Source organism: Euleptes europaea, chromosome 7 (genome assembly GCF_029931775.1).
Source record: "Euleptes europaea isolate rEulEur1 chromosome 7, rEulEur1.hap1, whole genome shotgun sequence".
In the NCBI taxonomy this organism is placed as follows: Eukaryota; Metazoa; Chordata; class Lepidosauria; order Squamata; family Sphaerodactylidae; genus Euleptes; species Euleptes europaea.
This window is the reverse complement of record NC_079318.1, coordinates 47,125,985-47,151,013: the sequence shown is the minus strand read 5'-3', so window position 1 is coordinate 47,151,013 and position 25,029 is coordinate 47,125,985. Positions and strand designations below refer to the sequence as shown.

At 41.1% G+C, this 25,029-nt stretch overlaps 1 protein-coding gene across 1 annotated transcript in view; it reads left to right on the top strand.

Moving 5' to 3' along the window:
* Positions 1–25,029, top strand: part of MIA3 (MIA SH3 domain ER export factor 3) — a 64,975-nt gene that overhangs the window by 5,217 nt on the left and 34,729 nt on the right. Inside the window, exons 3-7 of the mRNA XM_056852329.1 lie at positions 7,434–7,520; positions 9,024–11,922; positions 15,219–15,494; positions 15,814–15,953; positions 24,607–24,738. Of these exons, the coding sequence (XP_056708307.1) occupies positions 7,434–7,520; positions 9,024–11,922; positions 15,219–15,494; positions 15,814–15,953; positions 24,607–24,738 (3,534 nt within the window). The remainder of the gene's footprint in view (positions 1–7,433; positions 7,521–9,023; positions 11,923–15,218; positions 15,495–15,813; positions 15,954–24,606; positions 24,739–25,029) is intronic.

The window sequence follows — 25,029 nt, the reverse complement described above, 5'->3', positions numbered from 1 at the left end:
CCAGTGAGGTGTATTTGATTAAAGTAGTAAACTAGGATTTGAGAGACTCAGATTTGAAATGGGTCAAGATAATGTCTCCTTCAAGATTATTTGAAGCTGTGTAGACCCACCTGCTTGAGCATCTTGCCCAAGACTGAAATGTTGCCCAGCTAATCATAGTTATTTAGGTCATGGGGTCCAGGGTGTCTCAAAATTTCTTCTTTTAAAGCAGTATTCACTCCATTACTTGGTTCAAATGTGGCTTCGTTAGATTGTTCTTTTAATGGATGCAACTGCACATTAAGGATTCAGTATTTTGAATATATGTTCCCTTCATATTTAATTTTGAGTTCCTTTAACTGGTCCAAACTAGGGTTGCCAGGCCTCTTGATATGATGGGAGGCCTCCTGCCGGCAGTGGTCCTGGATATATATTTTTTTAAGTCAGCATCCTGTATGCCTCCATGTCACTTCCAGGGAAAGCCTGTGATGTAGGGTAGCTGTAGGAATCACCAGAAACTCTTTGGCTCTATGGTTCCAGTCCCATAACCAAGTCTAAAACCAGATTGGAAAGGATCCAAACAATTTGCCTCATTTAGGAAAACCTGAAATTGTCCAGCCACCAACCATTCAATCACCTTGTTCAAGAATGCAACATTTGAGACTGGTCAATAGTTACTGAGATCTCCTCTTCTTTTTTTTTAATTTTTATTAAAGTTTAACAAAACATACAATATAAAAAGACAAAAAAATTAATAACAAAAAAGTTAACATACAAAAGCAAAAAGAAAAAAAACAAAAGATAAAAGTAAAATGAAATAAAATAAAAGGGTAATTTTACATCATATATAATACAATCATAATCAATCAAAATATCCAAAAATACCCTTCTACCCAACACCCACCAAAAGTGACCCTTCACCCGACTTCCGAAGAAGTGTCTGGATAGTTTTATTTATCTATTATCTAAAATTAAAGTCATTTAAACATTATTTTTCTATATCTCACTAAATAATGTCGTAAAATCCATTTTGCCATCTTATCCCAGTATGAGGTGGCCTTAAACCATGTTTGTTTAAATTCTTCCATATCTTTTCCATGCAGAAAAACCGTTAATCTGGCCATCCTCATATACAACCATATTTTCTCTCTCCAGTCTGTGATTGAAGGTTTATTTACTTGTTTCCATAATTTAGCTATCACAGTTCTTGCAGCAGCAAAACTGTATTGGCAAATAATTCTATCCTGGTCAGGTATGTTATTTGGTGGGATTCCCAACAGACAAAATAATGGTTTCCTTTTTATTTTACTATTAATCAAATTATTTGTTTTTCACTATTTTTTTCCAATTTTTTTTTAAATTTACATGTCCACCATACATGAATATATGTTCCTCTTTCTTTACCACACTTCCAGCATATTCCTTTATCTTGACTATTCATCTTAGAAATCATAATTGGGGTTATATGCCATCTGTAAAACATTTTATACAGATTTTCTCTTATTTCATTAGTTATTGTAAATTTAAATTCCCTCTTCCATAAGTTTTCCCATATATCCAAATCAATATTAACTCCTAAATCCTTCATCCATTTAATCATGACTGGTTTAATTCTTTCTTGTTCTAAATTGGTTATAATTAATAATTTATACATTCTACCTATCATTCCCTTATTTCCTTTATCTAATATTTTTTCTAACTCAGATTTATTTTTACTAAATCCGAGTTGATTATCTTTGTTAAAGGTATCTTGTAACCTATAGTATACAAACCAATCATATATGTTTAACTCTTCCTTCTTTTTAAAACCCATTTACCTTCTTTCCACTGAATAATATTTCGGTACATCACCATATCTAAATTTAACTGTATTCCCCTTCTCATGAAGGCTTCTGTTGGGTTAATCCATCCTGGAGTCCTAGTTTCTAAAATCTTCTTATATTTTTTCCAGGGTAGGCTTCTTTAGAAGTAGATGCACCATAGCCTGTTTCAAGGCCTTGGCAACCACCACCTCCCTCAAGGAGGCATTAACTACCTCTCAGGCCCAGTCAACCAGCCCTCCCAGCAGATTTAATTAGCCAGGAAGGGCAAGGGTCATACAAGCAGGTGTTAGGTCTCAAGCCTCCAAGGATCCTGTCCACATCCTCAGACTGAATAAACTGAAAAGTGTCTCAAACAACTGGAGGGGACAGCACCCTGGCACCATTTGACCCTGCCACTGTTGATGTAGAATCCAAGCTGGAATGGATACAAGATATTTTATCTGAAAAAGGGGTGAGCAAAATTATCACAACTGGCCACCAAGCAGTCCACCTCCTCCTGCAGGCCAGATCCCAACAGGCCTTTGACCACCCAGAACAGCTGTTCTGGCCTATACTGTGCAGATGCAATGGTGGTGGGAAAGTGCTGTTTCTTCGCCACCATCACCGCCATGGAGGATGCTTTAAATTGAGCTTTTGCCCATGTCTTATTAGATGTGCCCCTAGTCTTCCTCCACTGTGACCAGTGGGAGGAAAGTGAGACATCTACTCACTTTCCTCCCACCGGTTGTCTCACTTTCCTCCTGCCAGTTACCAGGCACGGTCTGGCAACCCTAGTCCAAGCCAGTTTTATGTGGAGTGTTCCACCTCCAGCAACCTTTCCCCAAATATAGGGATTAAAGCCTATTTTTGTCCGTTTATTGATGATCATCCTTATGTTGGACACTGATGTCTTTAGCATGAGTCAACTTTAGCATAACAGAAATAGAGGTGGTATCAGTTTAGGCCAAAGCTGTTGTGCTTTAGTTGCAGTCACATTGAAAATTCTTTCTTCTCTGGTGTGTACTGATCTTATCTTTGGAAGGTAGGCTGAGAATTCTAAGTATCAGCTTGTAATATGGTAGCAATTGCTTGCGCTTAATATTTGATAACATCTGTTGGGTAAACACTGTTTAGGATGCAGTGTGTTTGTGCAACTATTTAAACTAAATATTTAACAAAGGGGACAGTCTGGAAAGCATTAGTTCTGCCTGTTCATATGTGCAAAATATCTGTTAGACATTCATTTTATTGTGCCATCTTGTAAACCCAGATAATCCATTCCAGAAAAACCCCAGACATTAAAAAAAAAAAATTGATGTTGGTGCCTGGCACCTAAGAACTGTGGGCATTGTTTTTCCATCCTTGCATAGGACTTCCATCTAAGAATTTGATATGGAGTACTAAAAATTGTCACTTTGGAATTTCAAACGTTTTTTCAAAACCTGAAACCTAAGAAGCCATTTTCCATTTTTACTAGACTCGCAGTACAGTCCTGTGCAGAGGTTTCTCTAGTCTAACCCCACTGATCTCCCTGGCCTTAGACTGGAGTTATTGTGCATAGAATTGTACTGCAAATCAAACTAAAAATTTGATCTCTCTCTTTACTTTGAAACATTAGAAATAATGTCCAAGAAATTATACTCCTTTGGTTTTTTATAACCAAAAAAAAATCAGGATGTCCAGGAAACAGACAATATTCCTGGGGCACGTTTCTTTCGCAGCATCTCTGAAGAGAGCTTGTACCTTTAATGTGTTCTGCTAGTTTCTAATTGCCTTGGTTATCTAATCTCTGTAGCAATTCTCCACTGTTCATATTGACTCCCTGACAACGGTTATCTGAACTCGCAAGTGAGAGTCTAGTGTGGAAGGCATTAAGAAGGGTGTGCCGCAGTCTCCCATAGCTTGCATTTGACCTCCACAGGAAATCACTTGTCTCTGGCTTCTAAAGAAAAGCAGTACATTAGCAAAGAGGAGTTCTTCTACAGTGAGGGAAAAAAGTATTTGATACCCTGCTGAATTTGCCCTCTGATGAAGAAATGACCAGTCCATAATTTTAATGGTAGGTCTATTGTAGCTGTGAGAGACAGAATAACAACAGGAAAACCCCCAGAAACTCAGAAGACAAAAGTCAGAGATTGATGTGCATTATAATGAGTGAAATAAGTATTTGATCCCTTTGCAAAAGATGACTTAGTACTTGGTGGCAAAGCCCTTGTTGGCAATTACAGAGGTCAGACGTTTCTTGTAGGTGGCCACCAGGTTTGCACACATCTCAGGAGGTATTTTGTCCCACTCCTCTTTGCAGATGCTCTCCAAGTCAGTAAGATTTCAAGGCTGATGTGTAGCTACTCAAACCTTCAGCTCCCTCCACAGATTTTCGATGGGATTAAGGTCTGGAGACTGGCTAGGCCACTCCAGGACGTTAATGTACTTCTTCTTGAGCCACTCCTTTGTTGCCTTGGCTGTGTGTTTTGGGTCATTGTCATGCTGGAATACCCATCCTCGACCCATTTTCAATGCCCTGGCTGAGGGAAGGAGGTGCTCACCCAAGATTTGACGATACATGGTCCTGTCCATCGTCCCTTCAATGCGGTGAAGGTGTCCTGTCCCCTAAGCAGAAAAACACCCCCAAAGCATAATCTGTCCCCCTCCATGTTTGACAGTGGGGTGGTGTTCTTGGGGTCATAGGCAGCATTCCTCCTCCTCCAAACATGGCGAGTTGAGTTGATGCCAAAGAGCTCAATTTTGGTCTCATCTGACCACAACACTTTCACCCAGCTCTCCTCTGGGTCATTCAGATGTGCATTGGCAAACTGCAGACGGGCCTGTACATGTGCTGTCTTGAGCAAGGGGACCTTGCGGGCTCTGCAAGATCTCAATCCTTCACGGTGTAGTGTGTTACCAACTGTTTTCATGGTGACTATGGTCCCAGCTGCCCTGAGATCATTGGCAAGTTCCCCCCGTGTAGTTCTGGGCTGCTTCATCACCGTTCTCATGATCATTGCAACTCCACGAGATGAGATCTTGCATAGAGCCCCAGACTGAGGGAGGTTGACAGTTAGGGTTAGGGTTGTCACCTTCTCACCAAGCTGCTTGGCAACAGTCTTGTAGCCCAGTCCAGCCTTGTGCAGATCCACAATCTTGTCCCTGACATCCTTGGACAGCTCTTTGGTCTTGGTCATGGTGGCTAGTTTGGAATCTGATGGATTGATTGCTTCTGTCGACAGCAGAACCCTAACCCTAATCTGACTGGTTGATAAGGGATCAAATACTTATTTCACTCATTATAATGCACATCAATCTCTGACTTTTGTCTTCTTGGTTTCTGGGGGTTTTCCTGTTGTTATTCTGTCTCTCACAGCTACAATAAACCTACCATTAAAATTATGGACTGGTCATTTCTTCATCAGAGGGCAAACGGGCAAATTTAGCAGGGGATCAAATACTTTTCCCCCTCACTGTATACGCTGATACGGAAGGTGAATAACTGAAGCAACAGTAAGGAAGTTAAAATAGCACAGTGTTGTTGATATGTCTGGAATGAGAATACAGATTTTAAAAATTGAGTATTTGAATATGGAGTATTTGAATGTGATGTCATCTTCTATTGAAAATGAAACTTTTTAAAGATTTAGGTCTAGTCCTGGATGGGAGATGATAGACAGAAAATAAGGTATTTTGTGTCCATTTAAAACACTGCAAAACATTGTTATTAAATTATGTGCTAGCAGCTCCAGGAAAATAGAGAGAAAAAGCACAATAGATTGGAGGGGCAAATTGTCTTCTATGTACAAACTGTTATGGAGGAAATAAATCAGAACACTCCTTTATTCATTTGAACGTACTTGCTCACCTGTGCCAGTCAGTCAGTCTTAGGCAAAGTACCGTGACTCTTGAAAAATATTGCCTTCTTGTGTTTTATTTTATATCGGGAAGACTATGGCTTCTACAAATGCAAAATTAAACACAATATATTGGAGAGCAGAGTGCAGTTTAGATGAGGATGGGCCTTCTTAAGTCACATAGCAGACTTAAACTTTGTACCAAAAGCCCAAAGTGTGCGTTTTGTTTAGCCACAAGGGGCCCGGGTTCTCTTGCTCCCACGGCCACATAACAGTTGTTCTCCAAGCGCCAAAGGGCCAGATTTTGAGTGGGGCCACAGCAGCAGAGAAGAGGCTCTAACCTCCTCCCCTTTGCTGTTTTTCTGAGCTAAAAGAACCCAGCCTTTGGCTGTGGAGGGTGGGATAGGGGTATAAATTAAATAAATGGGAATTGTTTGCCCCACTGCAGGGCTGCACATGCATTGAATATTGCACATGCAGCTCTATAGTGGGGCAGAATACTCCCTGGGGCTATTCCGGGTGGAGGAAATGACACAGGGAGGGTTGAAACCCTTTGCCCCCTCCCCACACCATAGTTATGATCGAAAATGGACCCTGCTGCATTTGAGGTAGTAAACTCCCCACAGCTGCCATGTGGCTGCTGGGAAATTGCCTTGGGATGGGGAAAGCCCAGCCTAACTTGTGGCCAAACATATTGTGTAACTTGATCCAATACACTTACTTGGCATTAAGTTTCAACTGACTCAGGTTAATCAAGAGGCCATCCAAGTAAATATAAATAGGGCCAAAGTTCCATTTTTATTGATTTCAGTAATGCCTAACTGTATTCTGGAGTTTACCTAAAAGTGATACATAACTTTTTTGCAATACTCCATAGTAGTAGAACTTACATTTCAACATCAGTGTTCCATTGCTTTTTTTATCTCATGTTTTATCCCATCTTTCCTCCAGGGTGGATTTTCACACCTTGTTGTACTTTCAGAGCAGCTGCACACTGTAGATGTTTCAGACTGGCGCTGATTCACAAGAAGATAACAAGCGCTAGTGTGCATTTTCATTTCTTCCCTAAGCACACCTTGAATATGTCCATGTATGTTGCCTTCATCCATGATTTAAGTAATACCTGGCTGTGTTTCTAGAGGAGTCATTTTAACTGCCATCTGACTTTTAAATAGTTACTTCAGATATGCTTTCATTCTATAGTCCTGATATAGCAGGGCCCTGCACCACATTTGAACGTGAACCTGACAGCCTAGCAGGCACCAAAAGTAGATGCAGTGTAGTTGTTTTGAAAAAGGATCAGCAAGTGCCCTGAGCACACACAAATCTTTCAGGGTGCTCTTTGGGATGCCCACAGACGCAATGTAAATGTTGTTGACAGGGACATTGGCACTTGCATACAGTCCACCAGAGAACCAGCGTGGTGTAGTGGTTAAGAGCAGTGGTTTGGAGCAGTGGACTCTGATCTGGAGAACCAGGCTTGATTCCCCACTCCTCCACATGAGCGGTGGAGGCTAATCTGGTGAACTGGTTTTGTTTCCCCACTCCTACACATGAAGCCAGCTGGGTGACCTTGGGCTAGTCACACTCTCTCAGCCCCACCTACCTCACAGGGTGTTTGTTGTGGGGAGGGGAAGGGAAGGTGATTGTAAGCTGGTTTAATTCTTTCTTAAGTGGTAGAGAAAGTCAGCATATAAAATCCAACTCCTCTTCTTTTTCTTCCTTCATTTCTGGCTCTCAATGAATAGCATCAGAAATATTTCAAAAGTGGTGTTTATATTGATGTTTTGTCTTCTTGTTTTCCTGGCAGGTTGGAAGTGAATTTGGATATTTTCCAAAAGATTTACTTGAAATAAACCATATTTATACCCATGATGAGCTAGAATTACCAACAGATGTAAGTTTTCTTTTTAGTTGGTTCTATTTACTACTCTAACCTGAGAGGTCAGGGATATGTATAGGTCCATAGCTCATAAAGGGCTTACAGTCAAAACAGGCTGTATAATGAACCCAACCAGGAAAGGGGGGGAGGGGTAGAACATGAGAAAAAGATATCCTTTCAACAATAGGGGGGGAGAGCAGATGAGGCAGCTGCTGATCAGAACCAAAATCACAATCAGACCTGTACAACTTTGGGATACCACCAAGCTGGATGCAGCCCATCAGCTGTTTATCAGGGACTTCATACCAGTTTTGCCTGGGACTTCTAAAACTGGCTGTCAAATACCTGGCAGGCTACAATATGGTTGGTGGGAGGTGTTTTACTTTGTGGTTTGCATTCCACAAGCCTGTTGGAGATGCAGTCTGTTGGGGAGGGGCTGTGGCTCAGTGGTAGAGCATCTAGTTGGCATGCAGAGGGTCCCAGGTTCAATCCCCAGCATCTCCAGTTAAAGGGACCAGGCAAGTAGGTGATGTGAAAGACCTCTAACCTGAGACCCTGGAGAGCCGCTGCCAGTATGAGCTGACAATATTGACTTTTATGGTCCATGGGTCTGATTCAGTATGAGGCAGTATAAGTGTCCAGTCCTCTTATAGAGGGCAGTTACATGTCTGTTTGGGTGGGGCAGGTATTACTTCAGCTGATGCAGAAGCAAGTGTTCCAATGGTGTCCTAGATGCCCCCTTCTACTGACTTCTCCTGATTCTGTCTGCATTATTGGCTGTGGTGTAAATCGAAGCAGTGTGATTTCAGTTCTGGAAGAACTGTGACTTTGCTGTTGCTAGAGTTATGCCTGTTGTAGCTGTACCTTGTACAGATGGTGTAGGGGCGGTGCACAATGAAAACAGACAAAATCAAGGTTGATGAATAGTCATGCTCCACTATGCACAAGTTCTAGTATGTGAATATATAAGTCCTAGTATGTGAACAGATAAAGCATAGTCTATGATTTATGCAAAATGTTCACAGCTAGAACAAATACAGGTTCTTTCATGAAACTGCTAGTTTTGATTTTGGCAGTTTCTGGAGTTTGGAAGCAAATTTTCCAAATTGTAACCAAAAACCTCAATTGCATTGTGCTATGAAGAATACAGTTCTTATTGCTGGAGGTAAAGTCTTGATGTTCAGTCTAGCAACCAATTTGATCTGTGTTCAGTGGGGATCACTATTAGTTAAATGCAGACAGGATTGCAGACTGGCAGTCTAATCCTAAAAAGAGGTATACCCTTCTGAACCCATCAAAGTCAATGGGCTTAGAAGGGTGGGATTCTGCTTAGGATGGCACTGTAAATCTTGGGAAATGTCTAAGGCGGTTCTTATTGCCTTCTTTAATTAAATGAACCATCTGCAGATTTTCATAGGAATTATTATAATTTCTGCTACATTAAAAGAAAACTAAGATACAACATTATTCTTTTAAAATCTCTTGTATAATTAAAGGTGTCATTTTTTCTCCTTGCAGGAAACAGATTTTGTTTGTTTTGCTGAAGGCAAAGATGACTTTGAGAATTATAATGTGGATGAACTTTTAACATTATCAGAGGACATGGTAGCTAGTGAGGCTGAAGCTGAGCTAGAAATTCTAAAGGAAGAGGAGACCGAGGGCGCTGATCCTGCAGAATCTGTTGATCCGCAGATTGATGATCTTGAAGAGGCCTTAGAAGAAAGCAGTGATGACCATGTTGAAATGAGTGAAAGGGACAATTTTCTTTTTGAAAAGGATGAGAATGTAGAGGGAGCTCTTGATTCCAAGAGTGAGAACCTCGCTGTAAATAGTGACACAGACAATCCTCAGGGAGACCAAAGTGCCCATCAACCTTTGGAAGAAATGCAGGAAATTTTAAAAGTGCCAGAACATGAAAGTGCCAAAAACTCTAGTATTTCTCAGGGTGAAGCTAAACAATCAGATTATGGAAGCAAAGATGATGGTGCTTTTACACTTCTACGGCAAGAAGTATCGGAGGAGCTGAAAACAAAATTTGGCTCAACTGCAGATGCTCTTGTGTCAGATGATGAGACAACTAGCCTTGTTACATCACTTGATGGCAATCTGATGGAAGATGTGGATATTGACTCTTATGATGCAGAGAGGCTGAAAGAATCTGAGGAGCAATCAGAAGAAATTCCTTTGCTGTCTTTTGCAGAAGAAGTTACATCTTCTGAGGATCCAAAGGCTGAAAAGATGTTATTTGATGGGATCCATGAGTCAGAAATGAGTGATCTTGATGCTACTGAGGAAATTGTCAAAGAATTTATTGATGAGAAAAAAGAGGACTCTGGTTTATTAACAAATTTAGGGGATACATTTTTTGCTATTGTCAGTGGTGGTGAAAGAACTGATGAAACAAATGGGGAGAGGGTTGACTTAGAGGAGGAGGAAGAGGAGGATGAGGATGAAGAAGTGGTCCTAATCAGCAAGAAAGAAAATGTGCAGATTCATTCAGAGGAAGCTTCATCAAAAAATGTTCCCTTAACATCAGAATATGATCACATTACAAAGGAAATACAAAATGAAGATGTCCAAGATCTTAAAAGAAAGTATAAAACTCAGGACTATGAAGATGAGCATTCAAAAAGTGAGGCAGAACCTGGCACACAGAAGCAATTGCAAAGCACATCTATGCATAATTATGTTGCATTTTCTAATTACAGAGATGGCCTGGCATCTAAAGCACCCAAGGAACCAAAAGAAGAAACTGTAAAACCACCTATGGGTGACATCAAAGAAGACCCAGAAGGACTTTTTCTTCATGAAATAATACAAGATGAAGAAAGAGCAAGGGAGAGCGTTTTGGAGGAAGGCTTGGATAATGATACAAAACACAAAACGCTATGGGAAGAATTAGATGAAAAAGATGATGAGAATGTAGAATCTATGAACAGAGTACTACAGGTGCTGGATGAACTTACAAATGAATATCCAAATGATCAGGATGATGCCATTCTCTTCACAGTTAAAACAAAGCATGACACACAGCAAGGTGAAGAAGATTTTGAACTAACAGAGACATTCAATAAGGAGAAGCAGACAAATGCCTCTGCTGTGGAAAATATTCGCACTGAGGGAAATACTGAAGTAACTACCAAACAATCCAAACACGAAACTGAAAATCAGTATTTAGATGACCATGAAGGCCTTACAAGTAGTATTAAGAAGCAAACAATAGAGAAAATATCTATTATAGAAAAATCCATGAGCCCCACACAGCATGGCAACCTTACTCAGCAAAACATTGCTCACCATGAAGCTGAAAGCATGGACAAAGTTATTGGTGCAAATACAGGTAGAGAGAAATCCTCCACATCAGAAGTTAAGTCTGTGGAGATTGATGCTGAGGAAGACAACTTTTTAGAAGAATTGGAAGAACTACTACAGGATGAAAATGCTGTTAGCGCAAAACTATCCAAAGAGAGACTTTCAGATGAACAGAGTTTTTCATTAGATGTTCAGAGTGGCAGCTCTCAAGCGGAAATGCCAAATGATGCTATTTCAAGAGCTGCTAATCCCGTTGATGAAATAGGAGAAGAAGCAATGACAACACTTGAGCAAGGCAAAAAGGAGGACAGCATGCAACATTTGCATGAAGAGTATGAAAGCATTCAATTACAAGAGGTTTTTCAAATAACTGAGATGATAGAAGGCAAAAAGGAGGAGCAGGAAGAAATGGAGCCATCAACATTACCCAAAGTGAAAAATTCTGTGGTCGAAGAAAAAAATCTGTTCCAGGACATACAGGACAAAATGTCAGGCAATTCACATATTTCTGAAGTAGAAGTCAAGAAGGATGACTTTAACGAAACACAGGAGCATCTTGCTGAGGATTCTCTACAGAAAGAACTTACAGACAAACACCCGCAGCATTCCTATGATCCCTCCACCCCTAGCATTGTCTTAGAAAACAAAAAGGAAGCTGTAGAGCCAGAATACAGTGAGTCTGTGAGAGAACTCACTATAATGAAGGCATTTCTTGATGAAAAACATATTGCACGCTTACAAAAATACCTTGGACAGCAACATGTTTTCAGGATAGAATCCTTGTTTCATGACATGGAGTTGGAGTTAATGCTTGCTCAGAAACAGTATAGCAACCATGAAGAGCTTGAAAGTGCTTTGGAACAGATCCTTGAATCTTCGGAGTCCAATATTCTGGATGTTGTGGACAAGATTTTAGATTCAAGGGAGATAGAAAATAAAGAAGAAGTGGTGAAAGAAATTGATTTGTTTGATGAAGAAGCTGCCCTAATGGATGATATCCAGGAACTAATGTATTCGCTAAGACACAAATATTCTCCCTTTAGTGAGAGTGCTCCACTTGCATCCCCCCTAGAGTCAGAGACGGATTTTAGTGTGCTTATTACAGGTAAGATCTTAAAACGAATTAGTGACAGGGCTTTTAAAAAGGTCAGATAATATAGTCACACAGGTACCTACAAATTTGATGCTGACATCTGGAAAGGATTTTCCAGATTTCACACTCTGGTCTAGGACACCAAATCAAAATGAAAGCATAAGCTGGGTAGTACATTCAACTAATTCCCTAATTCCTGATTGAAAACAGTGTTTTAACCAGAGTTTAATGGATAATGCCCATGCTGAAGGCCTTCCTGCAAGTAACTTAAGTCTCTCTCAATTTCAAGAGGATGGTAAAGATTATTTATGATTTCTGGTTTAGTTCTAAACCCATCTGTTTGGAAGTAGATCTATTGAGTCTAATGGAACATCCAAGTAAGCATGCTTAAGATTGCAGCTTTTGTCAAGATAAACTGTAAATGCCTTAAAATGGTATTAGCTCCAGGTATAGCATATTTCCCAAGCATGAGAAGAGAGCTCCAGCTCATTTTTGTGCTTCCTTCCAATGTTCTAGCTCCTTCCCCTTCCCTCCTCCAAGTTGCAGATGGTTCTTTCCTTGCTGCTCACTGCTGTTATTGCTGACCTGCACTTTGCTCATTGTACTTCACATACAGTGATTTTAGAATCTTTATAACAGATCTGCAAGGTGAGCCAGTGTAATTATGGGCCAGTGTTAGAAGTGAGGGAAAACTAAAGCTAAGGGATCACAGGGCTGTGGATGCTTTTTTCAGAAGTACTGTTGTTGTGCTTCTTTTGCAAATGCAGTTTCTGGGATTGCTTTAGCAGAGAAGAGGTAGGCTTTCTCCCTGTCCTTTGTATTTTTTTCTCACTGGCAAAAGGCTTCCTCGAGCTGCTTTTACTACTGCTGGTAAAAATGTACAGGTTAATGATAGTTTTATCCCAGTAGAAGAAGTTCAGCGGGGCCTTTTTTCCTGCAAGAAAATGGTGGGGAGTGAAAGGGTCCCCCTCCCATTGTTCTGTTTTTAGCATTCAGGGTTTCATATTGTAATGACTACATTTTCTAATTATTACTGCCACAGAACCTAATCCGAATCTTTTCAGTTTCTCATTGTTTTATTAAAGCTGTGACAAAAGTGTTATATATAAATAAATATTGGAGTAACCCGGGTTGTCTTCACCACAACAGAAAGCTGACCTCTAAACCCAAGCCTAACTTCCCAATTTTTCATAATTCCATTATTGCTTTAAAAAAAAACTCCACATAATTGAATATTGGGAGGTAGTATAGAAAGCAACTGGTTAAGAAATTAATTAATTCAACACCACGGAATGATGTAAAATTAATTTTACATATAAATGTAATAAATGCAATGACAGGAATACACATTTATTTTCACAACAACAATTCAGGTGCTTGATAAATGAGCTTTGTACTTTCACTGAACATACTAGGCACCACAATGAAATTTCTAGGCACCATGGCAACCTGGTGCCTGGGATTTGTTGACCTAGGTGTACTTGAGGCCTAGGCCTTAATTTTAAATGGGATAATAATCCTATGTGTTGGCGATCACATTTCAAACTGGAGGTAGCATATGTTCACATTACTGGATGTTCCTCCACACCCCACAGAAAACCAGTATGTCGGGTTTAAAAATAGTCTAGAACTCTTCTCCCTAACTTCTAGATTCCTACGGGGAGGATATGGGGGCCTTTTTTTCATGTGTGAGGGGAACATTCAGTCATGTGAGCTTCCACTTATCCTGGACACATATTTACCGTATTTTTCGCTCCATAAGACGCACCTGTCCATAAGGCGCACCTAGTTTTAGAGGAGGAAAACAAGAAAAAATATTTGGAGCACCAAGAAGATGGGCCCCGCCCAACAGCTGAGCATTGGACTGGGAAGGGGGGGAAGTGCTCTGCGCTGTCTGCCCAGGCAGCACAGAGCACTCCCCCCCCTTCCCGGTCCGATGCTCAGCTGTTGGGCGGGGCCCATCCACTTGGCTGCTCCTGGGCAGGCAGCGCAGAGCAGTTTAAAGACCCATCGCCCCCCTTCCCGGGACTCCCTGTCGGCTTCCCAGACAGCTCCCGGGAGTGCCGGGCTCCCAAGGCGCGCTGTGCGGCAGGGGGGAGGGCCCCCCACCCCCCAGCTGGCTGTCAGCTTCCCAGCTGGCTCCTGGGACACGTTTGGGCAGGGTGGGGGGTGAGGCTGACAGGCGCGTGTGCGCCCTGCCCTCCCGGCGCGCGCGCTCCTTCCTTTTCCTCCTTGCCTCAGCCGAGCTGGTTGAGCAGAGCCGGGGGGAGGCGAGCCGCTTGGGGACGCACGAGCCCTCGCCAGCCGCTCTCCTTCCAGACTCGAGGGAGGCGAAGCAGGGAAGGGAGAGGCGCGCGTGTCCCCAGCTGGCTGTCGGCTTCCCAGCTGGCTCCCGGGGTGCGCCGACTCCGCACTGGGCTCCAGCGGTGCTGGGTGGCTGGGCCCCGCCCCCCAGCTGGCTGTCAGCACACACACACATTCACTCCATAAGACGCACAGACATTACCCCTCAATTTTGAGGAGGAAAAAAGTGCGTCTTATGGAGCGAAAAATACGGTACTTCCTCAGTGAGAACTACACCTGAGTCTAACCTACTATTCTCCTGATTAAAGGAAGTTGATTTGGACCAAGTTCAAGAATATCTCATTTATATAAGAACTGAAAGCCTCATTGATGTTCAGTACAAAATGTTAATCAGGTTTATTTATTAAAACATTTAGATGCTGCCTTTCTTTGTAGTTCAAGCTGGCTTACAATAAGTTAAAATACTTTCAGTTAAAACCAAACATAAAATAGCAAACCTGAAATGTCTTCTCCCTCTCCACCTTAAAAAATGCGTGCCATTCAAACCCCCTCAAAACGTTATGCAGGGATTGCCAGCTTCAGTGTTTTTAAAGTGTAGACAATGGTCCTCTACTGTCCTTCATACAGTGATCTGGAAGTGTATTTTGCTGACAAGTTGAATCCTTTCGTGGTTGTTGCTATTAGAAGAAGAGTTGGTTTTTATACCCTGCTTTTCTCTACCTTTAAGGATTCTCAAAGCGGCTCTCAATCACCTTCCCTTCCCCTCCCCACAACAGACACCTTGTGAGGTAGGTGAGGCTGAGAGAGTTCTGAGAGAACTATGACTAGCCCAAGGTCACCTAGCAGGTTTCATGTGGAGGAGTGAGGAAACGAACCCGGTTCACCGGATTACAGTCTGCAGCTCATATGGAGGAGTAGGGAATCAAACCTGGTTCTCTAGATTACAGTCAGCAGCTCTTAACTTTTTAAAACATTTTCTTAACATTTTTTTCTGTTCATTGCAGCTAATTCAAAACAAACTGAAGATGACAAGCATGCTATACAAATCCCAGCAGAGAACACAGATAAAAAGCTTCCATCATATACAGAGCAGATGTCAAAAGAGCAAGCTGTTCTTCAGTTGGATGAACCCCAAGAAGATGTGAATGTTTTGGCAGCTACTAGAACTGTGGATGAAACAGAAGGCATGGATATTTTTGAAAGAGAGAAGAAATTGTCCCATGTGGATTCAGCTTCTGAACCAGTTGATTCAAGGAAAAATACTGAAGGTTTTATTACTGGTAACTTCCCTGGTAATTTTGTACTTATTTTATTTGAATTAAAATCAAGGTGGCTGGCTACTGAAATAGTTCTTAAGGAGAATTGGCCTAATCTGAAGGACTGACGAATAGTAGTAGGACTGCAGTTCTAAACTTAGTTATTAGGGGGGGGGGTGTCCCAGTGAATTTACCAGGATTTATTGTTGCATAATCCGAAGTAGATTAGTTGTAAAATAGAGAATCAGAAGGGTGGGATCCAGGTAAAATAACTTAAGCAAATCTTTAGAACACACTGCCAAAATACAAAAGTTTACTCAAATAATTTTTTTTTTAACCTTAGGTACACCTGGTGCTAAAGATAATGTCATGGAAGAGCACAGTAATCCATCAAAAGCAGACTCTGCTGCTCCACAAATTCTGGCTGCCTTGGATGGTGCAGTCCTTTTAGCCAAAGAAAATATGCAACCCATCACAGAGGCTGTAAGTGTTTTACCTGTTTAAACTTTCTATTTAGGATGGGTTTTAATTTTTGTATGTTTAGAAATCAACCATTCCAGGCAGTACAGGTATCAAAAAGACCAGCGATGTTCAGTCACACTTTACTCCCAAGGAACTATACATAGGATTAAACTACATTCTGAATTACTTATACAGCTCAGTTTCAGAGTAATTAAATCCAGTGAATTGCAGTAGTATTTACTTATAAGTAAGCATGCTCAGGATGGCATAACTTTGAATCAAGTTCTAGGAATGTTTGGTAAAGTTTTAATTCACGCTTGCATTGAAAATTGCAGCCTCCTGACATTGCTGTGTGTTTGCACGTCAGAACTTCCTTAAACACACTTGCTTGTAATATGTAACTTATTGTTGAAACTAATGCGACTTTGGACGGGTATACACATGCAGCAGTACCGGTGGAAATCGGGTATTTTAATCACTGAAGTGGTCGAATGGGTTGTTGTACTACTTGAGACTAGAGATGGGAAATCCCATTTCTAAATACTCTTGTATATTAAACACTCCATCCAGACAGAAAAGTGGCACAGCAGGCAAAACGAAGGGCTAGAACCTTTCTCCCTGCAGTGAAGTTCTCTGTTAGCAGGAAGTTTGGGGGGAGGAGGTTCTGTTGTTGTTGGGTGTGGTTTTTTTTTTAGTGTAGATGCATTCTACACTAAATGCAGGCTACACTGTAGCCTGAAAAGGTGCAGTCAACTACCACTTAATTCTCCTCCATGTGTAGACCTCCCTGACCTGGATGGCCCAGGCTAGCCTGATCTCGTCAGATCTCAGAAGCTAAGCAGGGTCAGCCCTGGTTAGTATTTGGATGGGAGACCACCAAGGAATACCAGGGTTGCTGTGCAGAGGAAGGCACTGGCCACTAACCACCTGTTAGTCTCTTGCCATGAAAACCCCCCTAAAAAGGGGTCGCCATAAGTCGGCTGCGACTTGACGGCACTTTACACACACACACGTGTAGACCAGACCCCTCTTCCAAGCAATTTGGTGGCTTGAACATTGGTGTCCTGTAACCGCGCTTCTCCTATCTCTGTTGCTTTGCCGGGCGGAGGCTCGGCGAGCCAGTGTGTTCTGTACAAACCACGAGGCGCCACGGAATGCGTTTTGCCTCGTTTCTGCCCGTACGCTATTCCTGCGTTCACTGGACTGTCTCAAAGATCTGACGATGGTCGTGATGAGAAGCCAGCCGCGGTGCTTCTTAGGCCGGCCTTTCCAAGCGGGCGTTCATCGCTGCCGAAATGTCCCTCCCCGCTTCCGGTAGGAGCCCCGATGGCCACTTTACTTCCGGATTCCTCAACCGTCCCTCCGAAGTGCCGTCACGGGGCGATGACGTCAGGGGTCACCGAGGGGGGGTCAGCCTGAGGTGACGTGGCCCTGCGGGAGCGGGCGGGGGGAGGGGCGGCGACGGGTATCACGAAAGGGGCAAAGTTCACCGCGGTCGCCTTTCTCCCCCCCCCCCCGCCGAAGCGCCCCTCGCGGTCGCCTCCGCCGCCCGACCGATGGAGCCTGTCGTCCCCTCCGCCCCCCCCGCTGCCGCGCTGTTCCTGGGGCCGCTCTCGCGGGGCTACGCTTCCCTCACGGGCCACCTTCTGCAGGTGAGAGGAGGAGGAGGGGGGGTGGGGACGACGAAGCGAGAAAAGACCCGGTCGCCGGCGCTTCAGCTGCCGCGTGTGTGTGCTTTTCTCAGGGCGCCTTGCTCTTTCCTTCGCTGGCTGTCTTTCCAAGGCTCCAGCTGGCAAACTAGGAAGGAGTTGGAGGTCGGAGGGGAGTGCGAGTCGTTCGTCGGGCCCTACAGCAAGCTAGCCGGGGCTAGGAGCGACAGTTTCCTGGCAGGCCTAGAGAGAGTTGTGAGGATAAACTAGGTTAGTGTTACAGCATCTGTAGAAACGACAGAGGAAAGAAGGCGGGAGAGATCGTTCTCCCCCTTGACTCACAGGGAAATCGTTTTGAGTCTCAGCCTTCCCTTCTTTTTGCCCTCCCCATCCTCTCGGGATACCTGCGACGGTGCTTTCCTACAGCAAGATTTAGGAAACATTTGGCTTGTTTTGGCTAAAAGAACGTGTGTTTGTACAAGTGAATTGAATATAGAGGCAGGCAGTTTTTTAAGAAGTGAGTTCTTATGGTGCTGTTTCATATGACTTAACTTGTGCAGTTAATGTTTATTATGACTCCGGTTTCTCTGTCATGCAAGCAGACTTTCTGGGAAGTTCACGAGATACCTTTTTCACAGAAGCCTCCTGTAAACAAACTAGAAACAAGATACTGATAAGAGTTCTTAAAAAGTTGCGGTGTAGTTTCATTTTGGGGGTCATCTAGGCTTGGAGTATTGCTCTCTGCATGATAGTCCAAGGTCTTCATTTATGGCACGTATCTGGATGTCTGTGGCAACTTGGACAATAGGTTTTTGTATTGTTTTCCTGTGATTTCTCAGGGCTTCATTGATTTTAATGATAGGGCGAACAATACTTTTTTTCTTTAGGACATTTTAACTGCTATGGGTGAAATAGAACAAGTGGAAAGGGAGAAATTCTTTCTCTTTTGTTATGCTGACATACATGTAGCATAGGATTTTATATTGCTATTTATCCCCCTGGCTTATTTGTAGATAAAGAAAAGCCTTTACACGGGGAGGATGATGATAATCCATTATCACTGATTTTGTCACCTGCAGTTGAGTCTAACCTGAGTCCTTTTGGACAGAGATTCCTGGAACAACAGATGGGGAATTTATGCCCCTTAGTAGGTAATCACAAGAGGGATCCAGTTTTGTTACCATCTAGGAGAGCCAGTAATTAATTAGGGGGTGGTATGTAAAATGTAACGATTGTTTCATGGAATATTGCGGGACAGGAGAATTAGTCACAATCCTAAATTGTGAGAGAGTTTTTGTTTAGCTATGAAAAGTGATCCCTCCAAAAGATATTTCCCCCTACATTCTCAGTAGAGGCACTGAAAAACAAAGGGGGTGCTCTTCAGCAGAATTTCCTGCTTAGTTTCAAAAGGTCTTTTTGTGAAGATCTATCCACTCTCTAGTGAGTAGTTGTGTGTCTGTAATTGTGGTCTATCTCCCTTATGTCGATTAATGTGTACCTTCCCCTGGTTTCTTCTAAATCTGCAACTAATTATTGGAATAATTTGGACATGTATTTGCAGAAGGCTATTTCCTTATATCCTTCCACTGCTTTGTTGATTGATGGTAGTATAAATGCTAGAATGGGAGAAACAGATGAGGCACTACTTCAAAAAAGCTGTAAGAAAGAGTTGCCTAATAATTTGATAGGCTGTGTCCTGGAATCGAGGAAGTCACAAGATACCAAGCTAAATAACGTCAGGAAGAAACTGGCTACGCTACTTATTAGCCGTGGGTTATTCCGAATGGCTGCCCAAGGTTTGTCTATAAGGGTGATTTCACTTGTATCAATCATTGTGGTGCAAGTTTGATTGGCTACTTTATTGCTTCCCTGTAGTTCCTACCTCTAGTTAAAAATCTCAGTGTCAAAGAATACCTGGGCAGTGATCATTTACCACTTCAGATGGTGGTAACTATCCAGGGGAAGAACTTTATTTTGCCTCTTTCAACCTGTATTTTGAGTCAGAACTATACTAAGTTAAGAACTATAAGGTGGACCTAGTTAATTAATAAAGAGGCCCAGAGATTGATGTCTCAGATGGAAGATATACAGATGAAGGAGTTAATTTCTTTCTCTTCCTTTCCAGATAGTAATCTTTAGAGTGTGGATGAATTACTGAAAATATTTCAGCCACTTTATACTGTTTATATTCATGTTGTAGATCTGCCAAGTGGAACTAGGAAGGGGGATGGTTTGATGGTTATTGTAGATCAATTAAGAGGGCAATGTAATATATTTATAGACTATTTAGGCTGCATAATGATGAGGATATGTTAGCTCAACTTCTTGCATTAAAGTGTGAATATAAAGCTATTATTAGAACTAAGAAGAGAACTGCAAAAAAGGAAGGCTGGAATTGCTTAGTTTGGGCAGCCAGCCTAAAACATAATATGTTTTGGGGGGGATATAATCAATTCAATTTAAATCATGAGTCAGTAAGGCTAGATTTAAATCATGGTTTTCTACATTCTTGCTAGTATCATCTTAATAGTTACAACCAGATGAAGGCTTCATTTTTAGAGTAATAACTTTTCAGATTAGTTTTACAGTTATATCAAAAAACCTACTGATTTGGTTATACTATTAGAAATACATAGATAGTTCACCTCACAATAATAATAATCTCCAGTTTCATTTGGGCCACCAGGCCTTGCATTTCTTTGCATTCTTTTGTACATTCCTTGTTTACCGATAGGTAGAGGAAAAATATTCCCAAACTGCATCTGCTCCAGGGAGAGAGTAATATGATAAACCTCATTCTATACACACAAAGATCCCAAGACTTGTGGAGTATTCTGCTCAAAAGCTTTCACTTTCATTTTTCTTGGCCCTCCCTCCTCACATATAGTTCCTTGTGCAGATCTATTCCACTCCAAACAGTCTTCTATTCATTGACCTTCTAGAAACTTAGCATTTAAGAGGCAAGGGGTTGATTCTGTGTACATAGATTTGCAAAGGAACAATGGGATTATTTTATAACATTTTTGCTGTGAAGAAGAGGCATGTTATCTCTGCAGACACAAATTCATAATTTTGAGAACAGCAAAACCAAGCATCTGTGATAATATCTTCTAAATAGAAAAATTGCCCGAAATAATCTTACAAAAACCTCTGGAAGAGCATGACATTGTGAATGGATTAATGGAATTCATTTACTAAAAATCTTTAACATTGCATGAATATACAGCCTCATGCTACCTAATTAAAAGCTAATTCTTTGGACTATAATGTATCTTAAATAGAAAACTATTTAAACTAGAGAGAGATTTCCACTCAAAAAGCATGTTATTTTTTAAAATCCAATTTAAATTTGAAAAATCCTATTTTTTAAAATCATTTATCCACCCTGATTGCTAGAAACCTGAACTCACGAAGTATGCTTTCTTTCCTGTGGCAGGCTGGGAAAATCATTTTCTGTTACTGTTTACTACATCAATTCCCTAGGAGGGGACTATGCATGAAACTGTGGGATTAAAGAATGGCCACCAGTTACAAAATCTGAAGTTAAGTGTTTGATTAGCAAGATGAAAAATGGGAAAGGCACCAAGCCCTGATATGATTCCATCAGAACTCCTTAGATCTAATTCCAGTTGGTGGGCATTGGCACCTATTTTCTCACGGATAGATAAGACAGGAATTATTCCTAGAGTTTGGAGGCAAGCAATTATTGTGCCAATGTATAAAAAAGGCAATGTGATGGGTCGTCTTAGCTATTGACCGATCAGTCTTCTCTCAATGGTTGGAGAATTATATGCTTCTTTTCTTTATAAGAAATTAGTAATTTGGCTGGAAGAAGAATTAATACTGGGCTGAGATCAATTGATCATTGGTATACCCTTTATCATATGGCCTCCAAGTATACTAGACCCAAGGATGGGACGTTAGCAACAGCTTTTATGGATCTCAAAGCTGCTTTTGATACAATCCTGAGGCAGCGGTTATGGGTTCAACTGGATGCACCTTCAGTTGATAAGCGTCTTTTATTTCAGAACAAGCTGCTGTATAAGTCACCAACAGCCCAACTGAGGTGTGGTCTGCTTGGTCAACTATCTGGGGAGATCTCCCCTTAATAAGGGAGTAAAGCAGGGCTTTGGCACCATTGTTGTTCAATATTTATATTAATGATATTGACATCCTTTTCTCCCGTGATGAGTTTCATTCTCCATATTTGTCATCCTGGAAGTGTCCAACTCTTGGATGCAGATGATACAGTCCTACTGGGACGTTCGGAAGTTGGTTTGTGGAGGCTTCTAAAATAATTTGGAGGATATTGTTCAAGGGAAGATTTGATCATCAATTGAAATGAGTCCAAAGTATTGTTATTTCATAAAAGGCGAACTTGTAAAAAATATAAGCGGTCGCTTGCTAGGCGTAGTATTGAACAGGTTAGCAATTTAGATATCTTGGGGTTGTGTTTCAGGCCAACCTTTCATGGAAATTTCATCCGAACTCTGCTCTAAGAGCTGCTGTTAGCTCAGCCAAAGCCATCTCTTGATTTTTTAAAAATTCTATTGGGGGTCAGTATGTCCCAGCGCAGCAAAAGTATCTGCCCAGCTGTTGTATGCAGTGGCAATCTGGATTAGTGTGGTCATGGATAGTGTAGATTGCCCACTTTTATACTTTCTTCATAGTATTCTGGGTGCTCCAAAATGTATAGCCAACATGGTATTGCGCACTGAAGTAGGAGAACAGTCATTGGAGATGCAGGCCTGGCTAAGAGCTTTTAAGTTAAAGAGCTTAAGGTCTGATTTTCTGCCTGGACTTTTAAATTTAGTTAAGAGTGACCATTTTAAATCTGACTGGGAGAGGCTACTGGAAAATAAGTTGATAATACTTCTGATGTGTTAGACTAGGGAGTCGGGACTTATATTGCCTCATCAAAGACGTTTGAAAGAACTAGATTATATCAGCACTGTTATAAGATCTCGTAAGTTTTGTTCATCTCTTGCTATTGGAATCATTGAAGATCCCAGAGTATACAGAAGGGCTTTTATGCTGGCCCATCTGAATGCCTTTTCCTGTGCAGTTATGACAGGAAGGTACTTTGGTATATTCTCTGATAAATTATGTGCCTGTGGATTAGAGAAAATTGATGTTTATGATCATCTTGAATGCCCTTGGTTTTTAGATGTCAGAAATGAGTTGATATTTCTTTTGATGGGGAAGAATATTGTTTCTGCAGAAGCCAATGTTTCATAGTTGCAAAGTGACAATAAATTCCTTTGCAGGTCGCAAAATATTTAATAGTAGTGATAGCTCGTCAGACCTCTAAACCCATTAGTGTTTTAGTTGTGTTTCCTGTTCATGATGTTGGTCAAGTGAACAGTAGCACAAGTAAGTAGGTAAGTAATGCTATTTATTCAAAAACAAATTTGCTTAGAAATCTGTTTTGTATCTTGCATTTGTTGTTGTTTTGCTCAGAATTATTATTATTATTATTTATAATCTGCTTTACTCACTGAGACTAAAGGCAGATTACATAGTGCAAGTCAATACAATCAACAGGGTGGGACATCCAGTAAACAATGCAGCAGGATTTGGATTGCAGAAATCTGAAAACAGAATTTAAAGCATAAGAATTAATATGACATGTTGAATGGTGCAGAAATTACATTGTAAGATCATACCACAGCAGTACATGCACAGTAGTAAAGGCCAGTCTCTTTCCCTTTAACAAACCATCTGCCTGAGCCATTTTGTTACAGTACAATCCTGTTACCTGTGTAAAAAAGTACTCCTAAATAATTCACACTTTGCAGAAAACCAAGAGAATTGGAGCCTTCCTGACCTCATGAGGCAGGCCATTCCATAAGGTGGGGGCCACACCAGAATTTACAGGCGGTTGTTGATTTTGCCCATTTGGAGGTTGGCACCTGCAGGAAGCAGTTATCAGAAGAGTGACGGTGTCATGGTGGAGAGTAGGATTTGGATAAGGATATATAGAGCTGGGTGTCATCATCATATTGACAACAGCCAACCCCAAAACTATAAATGGTTTGTCCTAAGAACTTTATATGAAAATCAGTTCCACAATTTGTAATAGCTTTTGTGAAAGCCAGATATCCAGTTTGGTATGAAGCTAACTCGGTTGTCTTGGTCAGTCACTAACTCAGTCTAACACCTTACAGGATTGTGTGGGGTAAAATGGAGAGGGGAAAAGCATGTACACTATCTGGTCTTCTTTGGAAGAGGGTAGAATAAAGATGTAATTTATAGATAAGTGGTTATTGTACGGTATCTATCATCAGTACTCTTGCTTCAGGCAAAAAAAAAGTCTGTCTTTTTCCTATATTTCTTGAGTAGGAAACAGAAATTTTTGGTCATAGTATTATTTTGACTAAAATGTGAACGTATGCATAGTATGATAGTAATGGTCAAGTATTTGAAGCGGCAGTGGAATTGCACTGGTTTTGAAGAGAAAACAGTTCTATGCAAAATAAAATCCTGGTAGTATTTCTGACCCCAGGATTTAATTTTTTAGTTTCAGACATGAAGACATTTTTATTATGAAACTATAGTTTGAAGAATACTTAAATTAAAACAAATTAAAACTGTTTCAGGATTGGTTTTTTTAAACCCTTAGTAATTGAGAATGCTGAAAGGAGAAAAAAATTGTGTTAGGAGAATATAGACTTGGTTGGAAATCTCCCCCTGTTTAATATGCTTTAGCTCTTGATCTTTCTTCAGTGATATTGATTATTCTTTTGGATGCTATACAATGTTCTTTGGGTGCATACTAGGCTCAGGATCATACTTGCTTTTTATTTTATAAGCTTTTGCTTAATGGAAAGAATTTTTATGTATTTATTTTTATCCCACCTTTTGATCAGATCTACGTATTAGACGATTGCAGTCCTGCACACCCTTCGAAGTTTTGTTACATTCAGTGGACTCTTTTCTGAAGCAAACATGCATGTGATTGGCAACCTACTTTAACTGTGGGCTCCGTTAATTTTTTAAAGAAGTTTGTGATCTTTTTGTCTTAGCTGGTTTCAACACTGCCTGAAGACATGCAGCCTGGGCCTGATTTCCATGGACTTCCTTGGGAGCCAATTGTCCTAACTGCCTTGGTGGGAATTGCTACAATTGCCATTTTTTTCTGGAGAACCTGCCTATCTGTAAGTAACTTTTCATGTTCATATATACTGATTGTTTGGTTGTTTTCTCAAGCTTGGACACAGGTGATGAAATGTTTTCAGATCTGTTGATTTCTAATACTTATTTGAATTACAAACAGTGAAGAACGTACCTTTGTTTTATTCTTCCAGAAACTCCTTTGTGTCCTATTACATGGTAGAAATGGAGCACAGTATTGGGCACAGAGCTCCTAGCGCTTTGACCTTTTGCTTTGGAACTAGAAGTCAGATATGCTAAACACTGCTATTCTGGCCATAGAAAAAGCCAGAAGA